The sequence below is a fragment of the Podospora anserina genome, chromosome 1 (assembly GCF_000226545.1).
Source record: "Podospora anserina S mat+ genomic DNA chromosome 1, supercontig 4".
Lineage (NCBI taxonomy): Eukaryota > Fungi > Ascomycota > Sordariomycetes > Sordariales > Podosporaceae > Podospora > Podospora anserina.
The window spans coordinates 1,600,601-1,622,810 of record NW_001914853.1 but is presented as its reverse complement, the minus strand read 5'-3'; the positions used below and the strand labels follow the sequence as shown (position 1 = coordinate 1,622,810).

Below are 22,210 nucleotides of genomic sequence, written 5' to 3'. Positions count from 1 at the left end.
CTTGTCGGCTGCTGACGGGTGGGCGAGGGCAAGTGATGGCGGGGCAGGCAGAGAAAAAAGCGAGTGTGTCAACGGCAGCGAGTGGAGAGTTGTTGTTCTCGAGAGGGTGGACGGTGGACGGTGGACGGCCAGTTGTGTGCTGACACGATGTTGTGGTTCAGGTTCAGAGGAAACAAACTGGCATGAACTACTTCGGGTTTCTGCGGCGGCGGTAGCACCAGCATTAAAAACGCCAATCCCTCCCCTAAGTGGCCAGCATTTTCGCAGAGTCGCCCGTGCAGCCGTTGCTTAAATATCTCGTCGTTGCAGAAACCCAGGGCTACGTTACTCTGGTTTTCGAACTTCCATGTGGCCACAAGACAAGGCGACAAGCCTCCAGAAGCACGGTGGAGATGTTCCGCGATACCCACCGCCCGCCATGATCCATGTTAGGATTGGGCGGAAGCCTGACGGGCAAGTGCCCTGAGATTTCAGTGTGGCTTGCCATTTGCCGAGCCGGGATCTTTGCTGGCTTCCCTGGCTGAAGTCTCCCACTGAGGTCCCTCTGCAAGTCGTATTGTGGTGGTGGGGTGCAGCTGGGAAGAATGCTTGAGATTGTTGAACCTGCATGCCCAGATCTTCGGCCGGTAGTTCAAAGTTCGATATCTGCTTCTTTGCCCGGGAATATGGATTGATGGTGTAAGTGGCTTGATACGGGAGCATTCCGGCGGGTCTCGTCTCGCATGTTTCAGTGTGTTTTCGGCTTTCTATCAAGTCCGTTCAGGCGGGGGATGAGAATCCGAAGCCCGGGTTTGGTCTTGTTCGCAGATGCAAGTGACACATGGCATGTGAATTTCTGATATGATATGACCGTGGAAAATGAGGGTCATAAGCATGCTCTGGCAGGCAACTGGCACCACTAAGAGAAGTACTAGTTTGTAGCCACCTCAACTACGCCTCCCCACAATGGTTGACTTAACAACTGGCAATTATACTTGGAGTGTTACCAGTACATGTCAAGTCATACCTTTTACCTCCCTGTAGGTTGGAGATGGGTTGCCGTCCTATCCCCCGAAATGTGAGGTACCTGAGTTCTTCTTTTCATGTCACAGCAGTTTACTGAGGGCATATATCGTAAACATATGCCGCGCACAGAATGTGATGTCAGGTAAGATAACTTACCTTGGATACAATTAGGAGCAGTCTTGAGCACTCTGTAAGTGAACCATGGAACATATGGTAGTGAAACGGCAGAACGGCCTGTTCAACCCTAACCCATCTCCAATCACAAGCCCCACAATGCTTGGCTGCGGCTACCAACCGCAACAGGAGCTCACAGCTCATCATTCACCACTCACTTCATCAAACATTGTCAAGCAGAACGGTCACCTCAACACAGCAAAAAACAATCACATTTCATCAGCACCACTTTTACAGAGCTACAAACTTAGCTACAAATACACAGACTCTCTGTAGCCCTTTAATTTCATGCTTTCCGTAGTACTGAAATGAGCCTGCCGCCATGTGTGTCTCTCATAACCCACCCCCCTATTCACTACTGTCGCCATACTAACATTACATTCCCCAGGACCGTCTTCGCACTCATCATCATCAACAAGGCCGGCGGTCTCATTTACAACCGAACCTTCCACGAAGGGGGCCTAAACAAAATCAGCACCAACGACTATCTCGTCCTCGCTGGGACTTTCCATGGGTATGAGGCCGCCACTCCTCACTTTGTCCTTACTGACACCCATCACTTCAAGTGTCCACGCCATTACAGCCCGCCTCAGCCCCATCCCCACCCCAGGAGCGAACCGCAACTCGGCCTCATCAGCTGGCACCATGACCCGGCCGGAACCACCATCCGGATTGGAAGTCCTAGAGTCAGAAAACTTTCGGCTGCAATGCTTCACTACTCTGACAGGCATCAAGTTCCTCCTCTTCACCGACACAACACAAACAAACGTCGACTTGACCATGCGGCGGGTCTACGAGATGTACACAGACTATGTCATGAAGAACCCATTCTACCAGTTGGAAATGCCGGTGCGCTGCGACATGTTTGACAGGAAGTTGTTGTCGTATATTAGGGAGATCAACAACAGGTAGACAGTGTCTGCTGGTCAGGGGCTGGTGTTGGTCTGTCAAGTGTCGGATTCAAGCATGAGGAGTTATCAGGCGTTCATGGGAAACATTATGAGATCCACAGTGCGATTAGGGGAATTACTCCGCCGTTTAATGACAAAACAGATCTATTTTACAAGAAGAAGCCCTTCCGCTGGGGGCATAACCGCTGATTCTTTGGGAAGAGTTGATATCGTGTGCCATCACACATTCTGAGCGCGATTCGAAGCCATTGGTGCCCTGTTACTAAGAGGTGTCCATCTTATCATCATCCTTCTTGTTGCCACTAGGCTCTCCGTCTTTGCCCAGCAGAGGTGTTGACTCGTTCTCTTCCTTGACAGTCTCCAACGTGTTCTGACCAGCAGCCTCCGCCTCGGCACGAGCTGCCCTCTCCTGCCGGGCCTTTTCCTCTTCCATACTCATACGCAGAGCCAGCGCCAACTCTGGGTCGGCGGACGGGTCGACGCCGAACTCGAATTCCTCGGCAGCACTGCCACCACCGCCGGCACCGCCTTGACCGGCATTCTCTCCAAGCAAAATGGGTGTGGCGAGAAGCTGATCGCTGAGCAGCTTGGAACTGGGGGGAATAACCTCCAGATGCGAGCCCTGGCCACTGCCCTTGACTATTTCGTTGAACGCCGTGAGCTTCTTGTGATTCTCCTCATCTATATCGCCAAACAGCACAAAGTCGACACTCGTGTTGGCCTTCTTCATCTTCTTGGCGAGCTTGACCAGGTCGCTCTCGATGTCTTCGATGGGGGAGCAGACAAACACGACGATGCGCGCCCGCTGGGATTTGTTTTGTCGGTGCTTGAGGGCGAGCTACAGAAGACACCATCGGTCAGTATTATGAGAAGTTGATCCTCACTGCGCAGCAACTCACATGTGCTACTTGAATACCAGTCGCAAGATGAGCGGATCCACGGATGTTCTTTTTCGTCCGATGCAAGCCTTCGAGGATCTTGCCTTGATCTACCGTAAGAGTCGCCAGAACCTCAGGGCCCTTGCCGCCCATGCTCATAAGACCGACCGACGACTCGGGGTTGCCCTGGATGACGTTCTGGAAGAGGATGTTAATGGCATCGCATTGCGCCTCGAACCGGGTTGGTGTGTAGTCGCCGTTCCTGCTGCTCTCGCTGTTGTCCACCACGATCATGACCGCCTCGAGCACCATGTTGGGCAGTTGGGTTGGGGTGTTGTCTGAATAAGGAGAAGCAAAATTGGATTGGCCGTAGTTTATCAGTAAAACACTGACAAAGGGAGATGGGCTGTGGAATTGTCGGGTGCTTTGAAGTTGAAGCTTCGAAAAGCAACTGGAAGTCAATGTGCTGAGGTAACAGAGCTCCCGCCTGCGTAAGGCGGTTCAGCCTGGAGACCGTCGCGCCGACACCCAACCCTGGTCCAAAGCCTCAAGGTAGCGTCACCGATAAGGCCTCACACTGTGCCGCTATCAGCAGGTAGCGGTACCACCTGGGGTTTGCGCCTGGCTGACCCCACCAAAATTCAAGCCCCACAGGCAACCGTGCGCCCCCGAACACCGAGCTCTGGCATTTGTTTACTTTGCAAACGCGGGCCACTCACGTCAAAGATCGCGGGTAGCCCTTCCCACATTTCGACTGTTCACTCAACTCGCCCCTTACGAATCTTGTTTTGACCAGAATTTGGCACAGGACTTCTACAATTCAAATATTCTACGGACGAAATACTTGATCTATCCCATACAACCGCGTTCATCAACCTATTGCGCCGTAATTTCTTCCACTCCGATAAAATCACAGAACCAATGTCGAGCGACAACGAAATGGCCATGGTGCCGACAGAAACGGCCCTAGACGGTCAAAGGAGTCCGATCAAGATGAGGAAAAGAGGTGTCACAGCCACGCAGAAGCAGGCTCTCATGGAGAACCTTCAACTCGAGAGTATGTATCCCACTGTTACTTGACGCGACAAACATAATTAACACCCCCCTCAGTTACCGAACGAGCCCGCAAACTCCGAACAAACTACAGCATCCACGCGCAAAGTCTTCGGACACGAATTGAAATACGCGTCAACCGCATCCCAATGTCCCTCCGAAAAATGAAGATGGGCGACTTGCTTGACAAGTACTCCAACCAACAACGACCCCCCGTAGCCGGCTACCTCAAAGGACCCCCCGTACCAGAAAAGGACTCCAACCCTTCCAAGGTCTACCCTCCCCGAGCAGGAGGCGTGACCTACCCATCCGCAGCAGCAGGTGCCCCGCCCAAGCGCCGCAGCCACGAGATGACCGGCGGCGACAAGGAAAACGAAAACGACGCGCTCGCTAACCCGAAGAAGCGTCCCAGAGCCGAGCAATTGCCGCCGCCATCGTCATCCCAGGCGCAACCTCCTCCACCACGAAGCCAAAACAACAACAACGTCCTCTCCCCCACCTCCTCAAACACCCGGACGGTCGGTAGATGCAACCCCACGACTACACCAGGCAACACCATCCGCTCGGGAATCGCCCGCCCAACGGGAAATGTCTCCCCGACCAAAGGCACCACGTCAACCTCCCACTCTTTACACAATACCATCTCCCGTCCCCCGCCGTCGGTCTCCCGCCCTGGAACATCGGCTTCGGTCAGAAAAATGAACTTTTCATCATCCACCTCCACCACAGCCTCTTCCTCCGCAGTGAAGAGAAAACGCGCCTTGACAGCTGCTGCGCCTACCCCGCAAGCGGTAAGAACAATCGGTGCCAACCGGACTGGGCAGCAACAACGAAGGGTTAGTGGCACTTCGGAGTCTAGCGAGGCGAGCACGGGAACGGTGATTAAGAAGCGGCCGGCGACGGCGCCGGGGGAGAGGCCCCCGATCACGAAGGCGATGGCTGGGGGAAGTGGGCACGCGAAGAGCAAGAGTGGTGTTTCTGGGGTGGGAGGGGGGAAGAAGGCGGCGACTGTTGGGGCGAGCGCGGGGAAGAAGGTCGTTGCCGCTGCGGCGGCGGGAGGGAAGGTTGGGACGACGGGGAGTGCAGCGGGACGGGTGTTGAGGAAGAGGGCGCAGGTGTAGGGGAGATATCAAGGGGCGTGTTCTGTTCTGATGACGTTGTGTTAGTATTTGGTATTATTTGAGGGCTTTGGGAGAATCGGGTGGTTGGTGGGCATTATCATTGCACGTGGCGTTTTGTTTTAGGCTGGCCGTTCGGTACAGGATAGTACAGTTCGATATGGGATAAGGAGCCATAGGATATAGCAATCAAGGGGCGGGTTTGTGTGGTGTTTTTTTTTATATATATCCAGTTTTTTCCACCCGGTAGAAGGGGTTCATTCTAGCATGTCTTTGTTATTTTTTATAGCACCAACAACTATTTGGCTCTTTGAAGCACAAAAGAAACATCCTTTCCAGATTTATCTACGAAACTGAACCCAACACGCTCTCTATGTTTATCCTTGTTTAACCAGCAGCAGCCCCCTTCTTCTTCTTATCTTCTACCAGCTCAATGTTATCCTCGGGCACATCCTTGTACTTTTCGAGGATGAACTCCTCAATTTCATCACTGACATCGCCCTGGACTACGATTTCCTCACCGCCCGAGGGGGTTTTGGTGACGGACGAGCCGGTCGCGAATTTCTTACCAAAGTCCTTGGACACCTATTTTTTTTGTCACTGTCAACATCCCCCTGCTTTCAAACGTATATCATGGGGGGGTAATAAGATTACCTTTTTCAAGTCCAACCCAAAAGCCTCCAGCCCAGAGACAGAGGTGACATACTTGCGCTTGTTGCGCTCGATCCGCTTGATGGTGACGACGCTGTTGGAGAGCTTTTCGGCCTGCTTCTGTTCGGCGGCCTCGGCTTTCGCGGCCTTCTTTTTGGCGTCTTTGGCGGCGCGTTCCTGGGCTTCAAGGGAGAGGGAGGCGGTTGCTGCGGAGAGGGCTTCGGGGGACCAGATCTTGGAGTAGAGGTCCGGATGGGACTTTTCGAGCCATTTCTGACATTTGGCGGTTGTTCCGCCGTATTCGCAGTACTAAGAGACGGGGTGTTAGTTTGGGTTTAAGGGATGTCGCGTGATGGGTTGCGTGTTGGAAGAGATGGGCATGCGCAGGAGGAGGGGAAGGGTAGCGGGAGGCAGTTCGTACCTCGGGTGGTAGTGTGCACACTGGAGAGTATAGGTTAGCTATGGTTGTCTTATGGCTTATGTTCGCGACGGCGGGAGAAAAGGGGTAAATAGGGGAGGTGGTGAGCATCGCGACAGCCACAAACAGGTGATGTCACTGTGAGGGACAGCTCCAGGATGGAGGGGCAGAATTGCTAAGAAACGGGGTTCCCTACCACCACAGTAGGTCACATGCCGGCTGGCAGCAGAGGTCTCGGCCATTACAGTTCGGGAGTTCTGACCGGTACAGAAATCGAAGTTGGGTTTGATATGATAATCGCGAGGTTGTTATCGTTGGATGTTCGCCTGAATGGACTGCCCCTCCTAGGAATTGGACTGCGGGGCTGACTTTGATGGCGGGGTGGCACTGCGACAGGAACAAAAGCAACGAAGCTGGAAGGGGAAGGCGGAGACAGAGCTCTCTGGCAGTTGATCTGTGGCAGAATTCAACCAATCATCTTTTACAGTTTTGCATGTGAGCCCCGCATTATCTTTCAGCGGCTCGAACTCCAAGCCTCGTCGAAGTGATGGCGGCAAGCCGGCGCTTCCATCTCGACAGTGTGCTCTTGTGCAATCTTCAATCCCTTTTCGGTACGCCTTCGAAGCTCCTTCCATGTCTGATTGACTTTCCGACATGATCACGAGTCTCGGCACACCGGCTAGCGATTAGGGAGATTATCACGGATCGACTATCACCTACCTTGGATGAACTCGAAGCTCTGCAGTCAGCATCACTCGTTCATCTCATGTCACCAGCGTCGCGCTCGATCACCACTGCTCGGCACTCGTCACTCATCACGATTTCTGTCACCGCTCACCACTATTTCGTACCACCAGCCGAACATCTGAACACCAGGTCTGTGAGAGCGCAAGTGTTCTCTCAAGGTTGGCTCTCTGGCTGTATCTATTCTTATTCTCACCTTTTCTTATCATTGACAACACATATGGAAGCTTCCGGTTTTCGGTCATAAGCTGCATATATGGGATGGGGTAGCAGCACATCTGCCGAGTTGGCAGTTGGGCAATCTTCACAATTGCGAAGAAATGCAAGCAATCAGCCGACAGGAAACACACACCCAAAGTTCCGTCGAGATGGAGAGGTGTGGTAAGACAGCCAGGAACAGAAGATCTGGTGTTTCCTGTCACTCTCTATCTTGGCGCTCACGGCACTGTTGGCATTACATTGCCGCATTCACACAGCTATTGTGCATCTAGTAGTGATAGCTTGGCTGAGCTGGAGCGAAAGTGATGGTGATAGTGATCAGAGCTGAGTTGGGCTGGCGGGATGGGTTATATGCAAGTGCTACCAACCTTGAAGAAGCACCAGAGGCCGGCAACAAGCATACCAGATGGGCGGCTGCGCCAACGGACCGGAGAGGAGGGCCATGGGTTATCACGTTATGTCGAGGGAGATCGACAGGTCGGCCGAGTGGCGCTCTCAACGAAATGTTTCTTGGATGTGGTGTTTCCTGGTCACGACTGTTGGTCTTTGCCGTTTCACGCCGCCACGAAGCATCATGCGAAGGCCCATTGCGTGCAGCTTCGTCGACATGGGTAAAGGTATTGTGGTGAATGGTTTTTGTGGGGATGACGAAAAAGGTGGGTGGTTCATCTTGGGGGAAGAGTCTGTCGGGACCAATTGAGGGAGGACAGGCGCCGTTGTAAGCGCCCGCCTTACATCTGGCGTTGCACCTCTCGCTCTTATTGGCTACACCAGCTGCACTCAGTTCCTGGAACTGCCACCATCAGGACCTCATTGGCGCGCGCCTTGTCTTCGCATAGCATTTATCGATTCGTCGTCGACCTGTTCCTGTGACCATACGTCCGCTGATTCGCTGCCGCCGTCGATATTGCACTGGTGATGCTGCCGGACGCATACTAGTGTGCCAATGTCGAGAGACACCCGCCAGACGGCAGCAAGAAGCCGTCAGAGATGCCGGTTCAGCGTGCCATCTGCGCTTCTCTGACCGCGGTCACACCATGTCGATGACTCGATCTGTCAGTCCCATCAACGTGGCGGGAAGGAAGCCATCGAATCTTGCCGTTAGCCGCCTCGGTGGGTATGCATCTCGATCCCATGTCGTTGGTGTCTCTTTGGTGGAGGGCTTCTTATAATATCTCGCTTTCCAGTCACCAGGCTCCGTTGGCAATTTGAAGTCTTCCCCATTCTCTTCTCTACGCCTCTTGCGCACTTACATTATAGTGCTTCGTTGACCGAAGCCGGTCCTGTCTTTCACACCATCTTTCTTAATTAGTGTTACATTTCCGGCGCAGGTCGTCTTCCGGCTTACCTGACAGAGTTTATTTTGCGTGTTTGTGCCACGCTTTTTGGAATATTGGATCCTACCAACAATACCAGTTACCATAATGTCCGACCAAGTTTTGCTGCCCCAGGTTGCGTACCGGCCACCCTCCCCGCAGGGTCGGCGGAGGCCGGCGCGGACACTTAATCCTATAATGGAGGAGCCAGAGCACTCGAGAGACTCGTTCGCCTCGAGGAGGAGAAGGAACGGGCCTTCGGTTGAGAAGATTGAACAGTGGCTTTCCCCCATGAGCGACCACTTCCCCACACCAAGAGGAATGCACTTTCTGGCCGCCCCGATCCTGCCAGCTACACCATCAGTCCTCTCCCAGGCAACCAACGAGAGCGAGCCCGAGCTCGATAATGACGACGTCAGCTCCGAAGCTTCATCATCAAACCCATCCTTCCAGTGGAACCACAACAGCAACAACCGAGAGAGTATCATGACCGATGTCACCGAGTTTGATGATCTGTACGATGTGTCCGATGACGAGATCCGACGAAAGCAGCGTCTTCAGGCAAACGGTATCGGCCGGCAACGGAGCTCCACCCGGAGCTCAAGGAGTTCAAGGAACCTCAAGAGATCATCCAGGGCCTCCCTTGAGTTTCGCCGGTCATTGACCCCTCTTGTGATCCCAGAGGAAGCCCAGCAAGCCGCGAAGAAGGTTTTGTCGCCCATCCCACCAACACCGCCATCCGCTGTTGCCATGTCACCAGCTATCATGTCACTTATGGAACTGAGGCAAACACAAGACACTCCCCGCGTCTCAGCCCCACCATCTCTCGACGGCAGCATCAACTCGGAGGAAATGGCCGCCATGTCAGCACCACCCACTCCCGTGGTTGGTTCTGAGTATGGTGCCGATGAGGAGTGGTCTGGAGTTCGTCTCCAGCCTGGTGCTCTCGAGACTCTCCAGGCCCTCGCTGGTGACGAATCAGCGTTTGCTGAGCAACCCACTCAGGTTATTGAGGTGCCACAAGAGATGGCTCAAACCCGCAGACAGCCTCCCCGCATCATGACCAACTTGAACCGGGCCCCATCAGCTGCCCGTCTGTCTCTTGCTGATCTCAGCAAGCTCGAGATCCCATCCCCAGGTGGCTTCTTTTCTGAGCTCTCGTCTGCCAGCCGGCAAACATGGCACGCTGAGAAGAACACCGAGGAAACCGATGAGGGCCAACCCCCTACTTCTACAACCGCTGAGAATTTTTACAAGATCCCATGGAGCCGCGACAGAGTTCCTCCCCCACCACCCAGGCCACTGCACCTCGACAACCTGCCATCAGCCATCATCGAGCGTGTTGTTGAGTTCCCCGAGACCCAGGGCCAGGAGGACCTCCCGACAGCCATTCGCATTGAGCCTACCCCAGTTCCTCTTACTGCTATTAGAATTCCACCCACTCCTAGACAGTCTGAGGCCACTGCTTCCGAGACCGCTGTTGGCGAGCCCAGCTCACCAATCGTTGTTACTGAGATCATTGCCGAGCTTGACCGTGACTATGTCGCCAAGCAAGAGGAGAATGTTGTCTCCCACGCTGGCCGCACCCAGATGTGGCTCATGGCTCAGCGCGCCTACCTTCAAGGTGTTGCCGGCTTCTCTGATGAGGTCGAGGAGCAAGAATCTGAGGCTTCTGAGCACGAGTCCGAGGCCGAGGACAAGGTCGAGGAGCCCAAGGTTGAGGCTACCGAAGAGGTGCCCTTGAAGAAGTCCAAGTCCGTCCGCTTCTCCGCCCTTCCCCTGGACAACTTCCCTCAACCTCCAAAGAAGCTCCCACCCAAGCTCCTCCGTCAGGAGTCGGCTTACTACCGCGCCTTCACCGACTTCACCGTCCGCTCCTGCCACACCGACGCCTTTGTCCACCGTCAGCCCCGCTTCGAGGCTCTTCAGGCCCAGCGCATTTCCCTCAGAGATGCCCACCGCAACCAGCTCCTCGGAAAGTACCAGCTCTCCGTCGTTCCTCAGTCCGCCAAGAAGCGCATGAGCACCAACGTTGTCCGCGGCGATGACAACCTCATTGACGACCCTGAGAAGCTCCGCGCCGACAAGGAAGCTGACGCCCTCAGCCAGATGCACATGTCCGCTTGGCACGTCGCCGCTACCAAGCAGCTCAACGGCGGCAGGCTTGTTTCTGCTCCCGTCGGCAAGCGCCTCGCTCGTCAGTCCACCTTTGCCCCTGGCACAGGCAGCAATGGCCTCCCCCGTGACCGGGCTAGAATCCTTGATCTCGGCGGCCAGGGCGCCTGCGACTGGGCCTGGCATGCTGCCCTCCAGTTCCACCAACTGCAAGATTTATACTGTCACTACCAAGGCCATCCGTCAACTGTCCAACTCCAACATCCGTGGCCCTCCCAACCATAGGCAGGTCGCGGTGGAGAGGTTGACCAAGCTTCCCTTTGCGGACAACCAGTTCGATCTCATCTCCGCTCGGGAGCTCCATGCTGTGCTGAAGATGGCGGGCGAGAACGGGGTGGACGAGTGGGACGCCTGTCTGGCCGAGTGCATGCGCGTCCTCAAGCCAGGAGGCTACATCGAGTTCAACCTCTTGGATGCCGACATCATCAACGCGGGAGAGTTGGGCAACGCCAAGGCGGTCGAGTTTGGGTTCGCGCTGCAGACTCTGGGATATGACGCCCGCCCGACAAAGAACTTCATCTCGAGGCTTGACAAGGCCGGTTTCGAGGATGTGAGGAGGGCGTGGGTTGCTATGCCTGTGGGACCCAAGAAGCTGCCCAAGCCGGTGGTGAGTGTCGGTCGGGATGAGGCGGGCGGGGAGGAGAGGGAGGTTCTTCGGATGGAGGCGGTGGTGAGCGGGTCGAGCGACAATATTGCTGCTGTTACGGGGTTGGTTGCGGGCTGGAGTTGGGAGAAGTGGCTGTTGAGGGCGGAGATGGAGAGGGCGGCGGGGGAGTTGAGGTTGGCGGATACGGTTACGCCTGGGAAGGCGATGAAGGAGGCGGGGAAGATGATTGCTGATGTTAGCGCTGTTGTTGAGGAGGGGAGGGCGAAGGGGAGTTTGTTTAGGTGTTTGAAGGGGTATGCGAGGAAGCCGGTTCCTAAGCCCAAGGTGGAATTTGCCGATGAGTTGAATGAGTTGGATCGGAGTGGGAGCATCAGAATTTGCTTGGATACCGAGAGCTTGTATTGAGTGCATGATGTGATGATGGGTGGAGTTGGACGGGTTGGGTTCATGAAGGGACGAAAGTGATGATTGGACATCATCGTGGACATATTATCGTCGGTCACAGACGAGGATTTTACTTTGTTCAGATGTACATACATATATATATACCTGCTACACATATTGTTCGGGGATGATGATGATGAGAATTATATAATAATATTGGGGGCGATTTATTCATCTGCACTGCTGTTGCCACCGGTCATGTGTTCCGTGTGTTCCGTGTGTCCGCCTTCATGGATGTGTCATGCTAGATATGATGGTCAAACCATCCACTAGAATCCGGTGGTCACATCACATTCCCTTACACTCTCATCGACAGACTTTGATGTCATGATGCTCTCTCTCTCTATAACGTAAATACACATCCTAACAGCGATCCGTCTTGGTTCAGTGTTGGAGGCCAATTGAGTATGCTCGCTCGAAACCAGATAAAAAATGCCTGGCTCATCACCATTCCTCATGACAGCTCATCACCAGGCCCATCATCATTGCCCCATCCCCCGCCATAGAAATCCGACCAGAAAGAAAAACCCAAATCTATCAAGAGAAGCCAAAACCCAAACTTTTCCCCGTCCTCCTTTGTACCAAACAAGAGAGCAATGATCTATCCTCCCTTCGCAAACGCGTTGTGATATTCACCACCTTCCCTCCCAGTTTGCCTTTCTATTTTCCTCCTTCTAGTTCCCCAACCCCTTATACATCCCACCATCCAAGCTTCCGACCCCCCCCCCCCCCCCCCTTGTTGCGTGTATTTCCCTTCCCCCTTTTCCTTCCTTTTGTTTCAGTTTTTATTCTCTTTCTTTTTTTTTTCTTTTTTTTTATTTTTTTTAATTTTTTTTTTCTTTTTTTATTCTTTTTTTTGGACCCATCGACCCTTTTTTTGTCCTTGTATCTTTTTCAAATTTTTTTTTGATGTTTTACTTTTTCTCTCCCCTTCGCCTTCCCTCTGCCTCTTTTCTTCCCCATCGCTCCCTCCCTTCTTCCCCTTCCTTCCCCCCCTTCACCACCTCATCTCACCTCACCTCACCTCACCTCAAAGATGAGCCCCCATAAACCCAAACGTCACCTCCCTCCCAAAACTCCCCCCCACCACCTCCCCCTCGGAACCGCTGCCGCTGCCGTCCCAATCCGACACCGGCCAGGAGGAGCACCTAGCGCAGTAGCTCCCCTTTCTTGCGCCGACCGAGCTCACGAGCGAATCCCTCTTGGAGGGGTGCATCACGGCAGAACCGAAGGAGTTGCGCCAGCCTACTGGTGATGTCGGGATGGGGATTGGGATCGGCTGCGTTGCCGTGGGCTGTTCCTGAACTGCTGCTCTGGGCTGCTCGGCGGGGAGTAGTGACTCCTGGACGAGTTGTTGTCTTGTCTCGGGGATGGCAGCAGGGAGTTGCGGCTGGTGATCCTTTGGGGTCTGTTGTCTGGTGGCAGTAGTGGTGGTGATCAATGTCGAGTTCTGGTAGTGTTGCTTGGTGGTGTAAAAGGTAACCAGGATGCTGACAAGAATGGCTACCAGGACGAGGAGGGCGAGGCTGAGGGGGCTGGCTGGAAGCCAGAGGAGAAATGGGAAGGTGTCCATGGTGGGTGGTAAGTATTGATGTAAACCATAAATTGGTTGAATGCTGATGTGACGATAATGTGAAGAACGAATGTAATGAACAGAGGTGAAGGCGAAGGGGAAGCACATTCTTTTATTCTGCATCATCAGCAACTTGCTCACTGCTACTACGTCAACCCGCAACCATAGCAATTACGGACACACCGCCAGCCTGACGCCAAAAGGGAATGGCCTGGTAGCTTTCCTGAACGTCGGCCAGGGGCTATTGCCCTCCAGCGCGTCCTCAGGCTCATACAAACCAGTCTGATGGTGGTGGCACGGGCTTCGAATGCCTCGTCGACGACGCCATCGCTTCCCATTACGGGGGAAAGGGGCTGTTCGGCTGCTACAGGACCGTCATCTCCCAACACACCAGCCACTGTAGAAGGTACCAGCCATCGGGCTCGTCATTACCGGCCCAGGCGCGCGTGAACTATGATCAAAGGTCGGATGCTTGGCAAGAGTTCTACGAGGGGGCATAGGGCGACCCAGCTGGGGAAAGCTGAAAGACAGGCGGATGGTTCTATCCCCAAAACGGACAGGCTGTGCACTGGAAGCTTGGGAGGCCTGACTGAGGAGGGGAAAGAGGGGTGAGGGGAAAGCTTGTGCCACAGAAGCACAACTGGTGACGACTGGTTTGTGGCTTGGGCAATAAGAGCAAGGGGGTGTGAGCGGCCATGAGCGGGCGGCTAGAGCACTGAGGCGGGGGGCTTGCACCATTGAATGATAAGGGGCTTCAACTCCTTGGTTTGTGGTGGAGGGTGGTAGATAGCAGCGATTCGGCGAGCCTCTCATCGAGGAGGGCCCATGTGCTGCTGCAACGCACACAATCCAGTGACTTCTAGGGGGTCCTTTCCAACTCGGAACATCGGAGCAGCCGCCTCTTTGTCGGCTGTCCGGTCTGCCAGTATCAGGTAGAGGGACGGTGAAGCTCCGATCAATGCTGCGCAAGCCTCGATAGGAGGTGATGTCTCGACTGCCTCTTCCCATTCCACTCGTGAGCCATGCTCTGCACTGACGGTGCCGGTGCCGGTGCCGGTGCCATGCGTTACACTGCTCAAGCACGCTGCAAGTTTCCCATCACATAAATTGACCAGACCATTGTCCAGTCACTCCAACGAAAGAGAGACACCGCGATACGGACTAGGTCCTTACCCCCCCCGCCTCACTCTTCGTCAGTTACCTGCCATCGGCCGGTACCTGGCAGAGTTTGGCAGGATGACATGCTGGAGAACCGGGTGTTGCCGGCGACGACGTCAAGGTTGATGAACGGGATTGAATCTGGAAGCGAGGGTCGAACACCCTGATTCTTCAAGAAATAAAGTGGATCTGGGTTGCGGGAAAAGCGTTGGTGACAGCCGGTTCGTGGGACGGACCTCTCAGCGCTGCAAGAGCTGCAAACGCCAGGCGGATGGCACGGGGACCAGCGACTCTCCCCTCGCAGCACCCACCCGATGTCACGCCGTTGAAAAACGTGGAGCCCATAGACCAGGCGCTGCGGCTCTCGGAGCGAAAACAAGCAGCAGAGCGGATGTTGCTGAGGGGAGAAATGCGGGCCTGGGGGCCGGCACCAGGATTCCCATGATGCAAGCAACATGATGGCGCAATAAGCACTGGCCAAGATGCATTGGCCAATGTCAACCTGAGTCAAGAAACTGGGGACCCGTGGCCTGGACGAACGAAGGTTGACTTTAACGTTGCCTGTATGCTGGGAGACTATTGCCTGGAGATGCGGAGTAGGTGCTGGCAGTTGCTATCGCGCGATATGACTGTCATCGTAGCAACCCCAGTCTGCACGAAGGGGCTGGCATGCAAGCCTTCCTGAGAGCAGCAAGTGGACGGGCGGGCATCGAGGTTGTATTCTCATGTCGGCAAAAGATACCACCTGCATCGCGGCCACAGGATGCCGTTCGGCTTCTAGATTGGTTAGCACATACACCCTACATGGGATTACATGCCATGTACCGCGGCGCGGAGTGCGTGACATATAGAGTACCTGACCTACCTCTCTCCTGCTCCTCCCGCCGGACCAGCCAGACGTGCCGCGACATCGCTTCGAGACCTCACTCGAGAGAGAGCCTTGCATACACCGTCTTGTCTGTTGCCAATGATGACGGGTGTCTCAAGCAGGTCTGATCTGATAGTCCGTCCATCCAGCCTGGGATTCGCGGGTAGGATGGAGATAAATGCAACGGCGCGCGGGGGGGAGGCCTAAGAAAAGAAACTAGAACCTGGAAGACAAGAAGGAGGTGAACTGGAAATTCCGTCACACAGGTCACCTCATGTTCCAACGGTCTTCTGGACCCCGGCTCTGCATCGCATCCAGGCTATTCCAACCCCGGAAAAGCACCGAGAGCTCGAGCCCTAGCTTACCCTGGCGGGGCGTTGAGGCGTCCAGTCTCAGAGTTCCCCTCGTGCGGAGAGGGCGGGCTGCGAGACGAAATCGTGCGTTATGCTTGGACAGTTGTAAGTGTGTGGGTGAGCTGGAGACGGGATGGGCTACACAAAGGGCAGCAGGTGCAGCAAGAGGTGCAGTTGATAAAGGAATCAGAGGAAGGAGAGAGAGAGAGAGAGAGTGTGAGAGAGAGAGAGAGAGAGTGAGAGAGAGATTCTTAGGTGATGGAGCAGAAACACAAGGCGGTGGCCGGCATGGGAAGGCTTGGCTAGCACTGGGGACTAGAAAGGGCAGCTAGCAAGGAAGCTATCTAATCTGCCGCCTCGCCCTTCTGTAGCAGAAGCAGAGGTCCCTGGACGACAGGGAAAACAACTTGACCATGTTGCGCCCCACTTCCCCAATTGACCCTTTGACTATGGTTTAATAATACCCCAAGTGAGGAGCAGCACGTATCCATCGCCAAAAAAAAAACGACTCGGTCGTTGGGCTGTCCTTGACAGCTTCTACCTGGGTTCCGTTTGACAGACATTGACAGCTCCGAGTCCGAGCCCGAGCCCGTCTGTCTTCCAGTTCTCCGGATACCTATCCCCCATCAGGCTGCCAGGCCCCTGCCTCTCTCTCACAGAGTCACAGCTTCACCTCGCCCTGCCCTGCCCTGCCCTGAGCTAATTTCACCTTCCACCGTGCCCGCGCGCACTATGGCCTTGTGATGCATCTCAGCGCCGTTGAATCGCCGCCACAACCGTCCTACCATGTTGCGCAAACCGGCCCGCCAGAACCTTTGTCATTGACGCACCAAGAGCCTTGATCGGAGCTGGTCTGTGGATGAATAAACACCCGCTGCTGCTGGTGCCGCCACCACCGCCTCCGCCTCCGCGACACGGTCGCCGAGAGCATTTTCCGGCCTCGGGCTCGGTGTTGTGTGTGAACAACCTAAGCACAGTTTGTCAAAGAGCACAGAGCAGAGAGCCTCGCTTCGGCATCAACTGCCGTGCCGTGGCTGCGCCCGTGTCCAACGCCTAGCCTTCCCCGACGCCGCCGCCGAGGGGGCCCGACGCTATGGCCGCCGACAATATCGCGCCGCTGCCGCTGCCGGCATCTTCGTCTCGGCCCGAGCGCAACTCGCTCTCAGTACCACCACCGCCGTCGTCTGTTCTGGCCGCACCTGTTGGAGCTGGAGGTGCCCCCCATCACTCTCCTCATCCAGCGCCTCAGTATGATCCGTCGTTGGATCCCACCATCAAGCACCTGTTGGATCAGCAGGCCGAAATTCAGGCCAAACTAGCTGTCCTGCTTCCTCAGAAATATGGCCCCAACATCAAGGTCGAGCTTGAAATGCTGCGGCATAAGCATCGTGTACTGCGCGCGTATGCCGACGAGAACCGTGAGCCACCCTCATCCCCCGTCCACCGTGGCTTCTTTTCTCCCAGGGTTGTCAAGTTGCTCCAAGTCTATCTCGTCTAATACCAACTTTTCGTCAGAATTATCCAACAAAATCCCTCTCCTGTCCGAAATAGAAGAGGCCCGAACATTGCAGTATAACTGCGAATGCATCGAGGCAGCCTGTCTCGGACATGGTAAGTCGCGTCTCTGGCTCCATTGCTCTGCCTACTCGGAGGGTTGACTTGAACTTTTTATCTGGTAGGCGTGGACCTTCAGGACCCTAGGTTTCTTGACACCCTCAAGTATCATTATTTTCGGGATCAAGCGCCGGAAGGGTATGCTGCATGGCTGGATAGGAACATTGCCCGCTTCGACCCAGTTGTGTCTGCAATGAGGTTGAGGGATAGCGTACCTCTAGGTTTTCGGACTCACCACTCCTACAAGTGTTGGGATGAGAGGTGTGTGCACTACATCTACGGATATCCTCTTCACGATGACCGAGATCAACACTCGAGAGAGCATGTCTCTCTCCAAAAAAGAGACTCGGGTCTCTCAGTCAGCGGCACACCACCGCTTGTCTTCCCCGAGAAGACCAACCGAAGTTACAGCACCGATTACAGCAAGCAGCCATCTCCTTTGTATCTACCTCGTCCAGGCCCCAACATTCAGCTTGCGCCAATAGCAACAAACAGTCAACCTCCGGCAAAAGACCACCGCGAATCGCTAAGGAGCTATTCGTTTGTACCCGAACATCCGGCAGGCCCTCGTGGGTCAGTCGATTCCGAGGTCGATCCCTTGCTGCCACCGTTGAAGCGCAGTCGTGTGGGGCAATCGCGGTTGGAATCAATTGGTGAGCTGCGGCTGCTCCGGGAGGTCGGGCCATGTCTTCGATGTAAAGTCTTGAAAAAGGGGGTGAGTGCGCTACTGCCGACTGAGGATTCGTACTTTGTTCGCTGACCGTCTTAGTGTGACTCCAATGATCCATGCGGACTTTGTCCTGAACCAACAGCCCCGTCAGATAATGATTTTTGGAAAGCTTTGGGCTGTCATCGAGGACCGCTCGCCAATTTTACGGAGACTATGCTTCCCAGTATGGCTCTTCTTCTTTGCTGATTTATCTTGTCAAGCGGCTGTGAAGCTAACACTTGTCTTCAGCCGCCGTTTCCCCTCGACACACGCAGACTCCCATGACCTCCCCACTTGCAATTCGCCGAAACATGAACGAATTTCTCGAACGATCATTCGTCATTGCACCAGAAATCGCGAGGATGGTCAAGGATGATCTGGACTTTGATGATGGTTTTTGGTGGACAGAAGATCTAGCCAACTTACCTCCATCCAACCCAACGCTGGCATCATTCGGCAAAGAGCCCGTGGACCGCCCTCCACCGGTCCTGACCGTATTGGCAGCAAGCTGGAATATGAGTGGCACCTACAACTTTTGGCAACTTCTCAAAATGAGCGGCGTTCTCTCGGCAAGCAGGGAGTCGGAGGCGGTGACATATCCAGTCTTGTATCGGGCCAAACTACTGCTTCGAGAAGCGCTATTTTATGACCTTCAGCTGCCCGACCCAGCTATCCACGGCGAGCCAAGCAGCTCGAGCACCCACGTCATATTCGACGATGCCGATCTCTACGGACGTTTCCAGTTGCTTTACAATTGCATGACACAGTTCCTGCACTCTCTCGATACTCAGATGATGAGATCCAACACGCTGGACCCAAAGACTTGGCTCGCAAGCTTCTTTTCACTCTGCATCTTTAGCATCGTCAGAACGTTGCTTGTGGACAGGGCCGCACAAGCACGCGTCAACTCGCCCACAGAGCCTGCCACATCGGCCATGCACGCAGTTTACAAAGCTCTGGTTTGCATCTTCGCAGCCTCTACCACCATGTTACTAGATGGCCACGAATCAGAGCTGAACAACGAAGACCGCGAGCTACTCGCTTCAGTTGGGGCGTTCCTAGGAAGGAACTCTTGGGCGGAGCGTGGTTTGACAAGTACGAAAGACTTCTTGCTGTTTCTCGGGAGCGGAGAGATTGAGGGCAATGTTTACCATGGGTTTTTGAAGCAGCGGTCATCACAAAGGCAAGGATCCTTCGTCCTACCCCCAATCGCCAAGCCTGCGGAAGAGCCGCGGAAGCCGCTGCCAGATATGAGACCTCTTGCCCACCCGTGGGGCTCCAACGTCCCCGGACAAGCCGACAGGGATATTTATGTTTTCAAAGGAGAGCCGGACCGATTGCTCACATCGCCGCAGTCTATGGATATGGGCAGGCGCCACACCGTTGCCGAAAGCCCAACGTTCCCCAGACAGGCTGGTCGTGGGCTGACCTCGCCCATCGCGGCACCGAGGCTTCGACCATCATACCAAAGGCCGCCTTTGCGGAGAGTATACTGCACGAAATGTAACGAGTACCCTGAGGGTTTCCGTGGCGAACACGAACTGAGAAGACACAACGATGCCAAGCATGCTGCTCTGGTCAAGAGATGGGTTTGCACAGAGCCTCAGGGCCCACCTAATTCACCCCAGCCCGTGATACCTCTCTCGAAATGCAAGGCCTGCGTGACCCAAAAACGCTACGGCGCCTACTACAACGCAGCAGCGCATCTGAGACGAGCTCACTTCAATCCTCATCGTGGTGGTAAAGCGAGCGGGGATTGGCCGCCGATGAATATCTTGAAAGACTGGATGCGGGAAGTACGGCAGTCGATTGACGTACAGGATCAGGACGACGCGTCCAGTGGAGAAGACGAGGGGCATTATTACAAGAACACCCATGACTTTATCTCCCCACCTCGGCGCCGCTCACCACCGGTTCTAGAAGCACCACGCCTAGCCCCTGCGCCTCCTCCACCACCGCCGGCACACATGGGACATCAACATCCACACGGTCTCCCGGTACCCTCTCAGCCGCTGCTGGCCCCTTCGTTCGGCCCGATGGCTCATGCTGGGCCCCTCGGCTCTCTCGGCTCAGTAGGGGGTCCAGTTGGCCCACCACCTATGATCATACAAAGCTCACCGGGTGCCTACATGACACCGACCCCGGTCCTCAAGAGCAACGACGAGTCACAGCTCACACCTACTTCGGCATCCTCCTCCGTCCGCAACCGCTGCCCCCATCCAGAATGCGGTCGTGTTTTCAAGGACTTGGCAGCTCACATGCTGACCCATATGGAGGAACGTCCTGAAAAGTGCCCAATCGAGACCTGCGAGTATCATACCAAGGGGTTCGCGCGAAAATACGACAAGAGCAGACATGCCCTCACACATTACAAAGGCACCATGATCTGCCCATTTTGTCCTGGTGCCGGGACATCCTACGAGAAGGCCTTCAACCGGGCGGATGTCTTCAAGCGTCACTTGACAGCCGTGCACAACGTCGAGCAGACACCACCGAACAGCAGGAAGATCATTTTGACATCTGGGTCCGCGCGAGCCGGTGCTGCCGGGGCAAAGTGCAGCATTTGCCAGAGCCAGTTCGCTACAGCCCAGGAGTTTTATGAGCATTTGGATGACTGTGTGTTGAACGTCATCGTTCCTTCTACGCCAAAGACGACGGGCGGCGGGGGTGGGAACGCCAGTGAGAGGAAAGATTCTGTTGCCCGGACGCCGACGACGGCAACGGAGAAGGGCAAAGAGCTTGAGCACGATTCACATGTTCAACTGGATGTCGACATGGATGAAGACTCCCGAAGAGGCTCCGAATACAGCGACAGGGCATCTGTTGTTCAGACCACCCGCGAAGAACGCACCCAACTGTACCAGCAGGAGCCCAGCACTCGGGTTTCATCGGCACAGGCTTCTCCAGCTCCTTCGTCGATCCAGACCTCCAAAACCGAGCCATCTGGGCAACTGCCCAACTCACACGCCGATCACGAATCAGAGATTGCTTCCGAGATCCAAGTCGCCGTGCCGCCCCGGCCATCGAAGGAGGACGCGATGGACGTGGTGGAAGAAACGAACGGCGTTGGGGCTGGCCAGCCACAACAGCAGAAGTCAGAGCCCCCCGAGTTGTCACTCGAAGTTAAACCATACCAAGCCTTGCGTCGGCCGGAGGTGACGCTTGGATCGCCGGTCCCGCCGGATGCGATGGATACGGACTAAATCTTGCCGGCTCCTATCACATCCATTTATTTCAATTTTTTTTGGTGATTCTGGTCTAAAAAGATATGGGAGATGAGTCCATGACTTGGCTAGAATGAGAGGGATGGAGATATCTACTTTTTATGGTTCAACGGGGAAAGTGAGATTTTATAATGATGACGGATTTATATCTTTTATTCTACTGTCATTCATAATTTTGGAAGGGGGACGGAGAGGTCTTTCGTGGGATATATATTTATGTGTAATATATATATATATATATATATATATGAGGGGTTGTTTCTCTGAGCTGTGTGGTCAGCTGAAATGGTTATATTTATCTTCTTTGGATTATCCTTTTCTTTAAACAAACATCTCTTTCCAGAGGGTGTAGTTGATGTGTATGTTGGGACCACATGGGGCCAGAAGGCCCGTTCTTGTGAAATCGCCATCAGCTGCCTTCTCGAATGTATATCAAGCACCATACAATGATTGGCAACCGAGGGGTCACGGCATGGGGACTCTCTCTATCACCTGGTAGGACTCTGCACATCTGTGCTGTGATGCCATCGCAACCATGGCAAATCCACAACAACAGCATCCACCACCAACCACCTTGAGGGGAAATCCCCTCAATGCTGTGCACACCACACCTCCTGACAGCGAGACTGTACACAAGCTGTAACCGACAGGGCGAAACCGGAACGAACTTCCATGCTGTGAAACTACACTCGGGGCAGAACAATAGGGTGAACCATCGATCGAGGCAGACACCAGAAAAGCGAACACGGGACACCTTACCTTATACCACGTTTGTGGTGATACACACCAGATCGGGCATTCCGGGGCTGGGTCATCAACAGGTCGTGATATCAGGCTCAGGTCAGATCGAGATGTTTTAACGTGATCCTCCGGGAAGAAGTGTAAATCATCACCAGGCAGGTGGCTGAGTTGGTCGGGTCATTCCGCCCCCTCCACAACCCAGCCGCACCGCAACCCCACGACCAGCTGCACCACGCAAGGCTACACAAGTTTTCCAG

The 22,210-nt window shown here is 54.6% G+C and overlaps 7 protein-coding genes across 7 annotated transcripts; 4 read left to right on the top strand and 3 right to left on the bottom strand.

Annotated features, from left to right (window-relative positions):
- Positions 1 to 1,487: 1,487 nt before the first annotated feature.
- PODANS_1_18770 (uncharacterized protein) lies at positions 1,488 to 2,091 on the top strand (the record flags this gene model as incomplete). The annotated part of the gene is made up of 2 exons (XM_001907302.1): positions 1,488 to 1,693; positions 1,746 to 2,091. 2 exons carry the CDS (start codon positions 1,488 to 1,490, stop codon positions 2,089 to 2,091), a joined length of 552 nt encoding a protein of 183 aa, XP_001907337.1.
- A 261-nt stretch (positions 2,092 to 2,352) lies between these two features.
- Positions 2,353 to 3,280, bottom strand: PODANS_1_18760 (uncharacterized protein; the record flags this gene model as incomplete). Its single annotated transcript, XM_001907301.1, has 2 exons — positions 2,353 to 2,928; positions 2,990 to 3,280. 2 exons carry the CDS (start codon positions 3,278 to 3,280, stop codon positions 2,353 to 2,355), a joined length of 867 nt encoding a protein of 288 aa, XP_001907336.1.
- Positions 3,281 to 3,889: 609 nt separating this feature from the next.
- PODANS_1_18750 (uncharacterized protein) lies at positions 3,890 to 5,142 on the top strand (the record flags this gene model as incomplete). Its single annotated transcript, XM_001907300.1, has 2 exons — positions 3,890 to 4,025; positions 4,079 to 5,142. The coding sequence occupies 2 exons, from the start codon at positions 3,890 to 3,892 to the stop codon at positions 5,140 to 5,142; spliced, it is 1,200 nt and encodes a 399-aa protein (XP_001907335.1).
- A 384-nt stretch (positions 5,143 to 5,526) lies between these two features.
- On the bottom strand, positions 5,527 to 6,450 carry PODANS_1_18740 (uncharacterized protein; the record flags this gene model as incomplete). Its single annotated transcript, XM_001907299.1, has 4 exons — positions 5,527 to 5,724; positions 5,794 to 6,099; positions 6,212 to 6,231; positions 6,405 to 6,450. The coding sequence occupies 4 exons, from the start codon at positions 6,448 to 6,450 to the stop codon at positions 5,527 to 5,529; spliced, it is 570 nt and encodes a 189-aa protein (XP_001907334.1).
- Positions 6,451 to 8,595: 2,145 nt separating this feature from the next.
- PODANS_1_18730 (uncharacterized protein) lies at positions 8,596 to 11,674 on the top strand (the record flags this gene model as incomplete). Its single annotated transcript, XM_001907298.1, has 2 exons — positions 8,596 to 10,490; positions 10,597 to 11,674. The coding sequence occupies 2 exons, from the start codon at positions 8,596 to 8,598 to the stop codon at positions 11,672 to 11,674; spliced, it is 2,973 nt and encodes a 990-aa protein (XP_001907333.1).
- Positions 11,675 to 12,743: 1,069 nt separating this feature from the next.
- PODANS_1_18720 (uncharacterized protein) lies at positions 12,744 to 13,412 on the bottom strand (the record flags this gene model as incomplete). Its single annotated transcript, XM_001907297.1, has 1 exon — positions 12,744 to 13,412. The coding sequence occupies one exon, from the start codon at positions 13,410 to 13,412 to the stop codon at positions 12,744 to 12,746; it is 669 nt and encodes a 222-aa protein (XP_001907332.1).
- Positions 13,413 to 16,758: 3,346 nt separating this feature from the next.
- On the top strand, positions 16,759 to 21,191 carry PODANS_1_18710 (uncharacterized protein; the record flags this gene model as incomplete). The annotated part of the gene is made up of 5 exons (XM_001907296.1): positions 16,759 to 17,083; positions 17,181 to 17,276; positions 17,345 to 17,994; positions 18,049 to 18,172; positions 18,238 to 21,191. 5 exons carry the CDS (start codon positions 16,759 to 16,761, stop codon positions 21,189 to 21,191), a joined length of 4,149 nt encoding a protein of 1,382 aa, XP_001907331.1.
- Between the last annotated feature and the right edge of the window lie 1,019 nt (positions 21,192 to 22,210).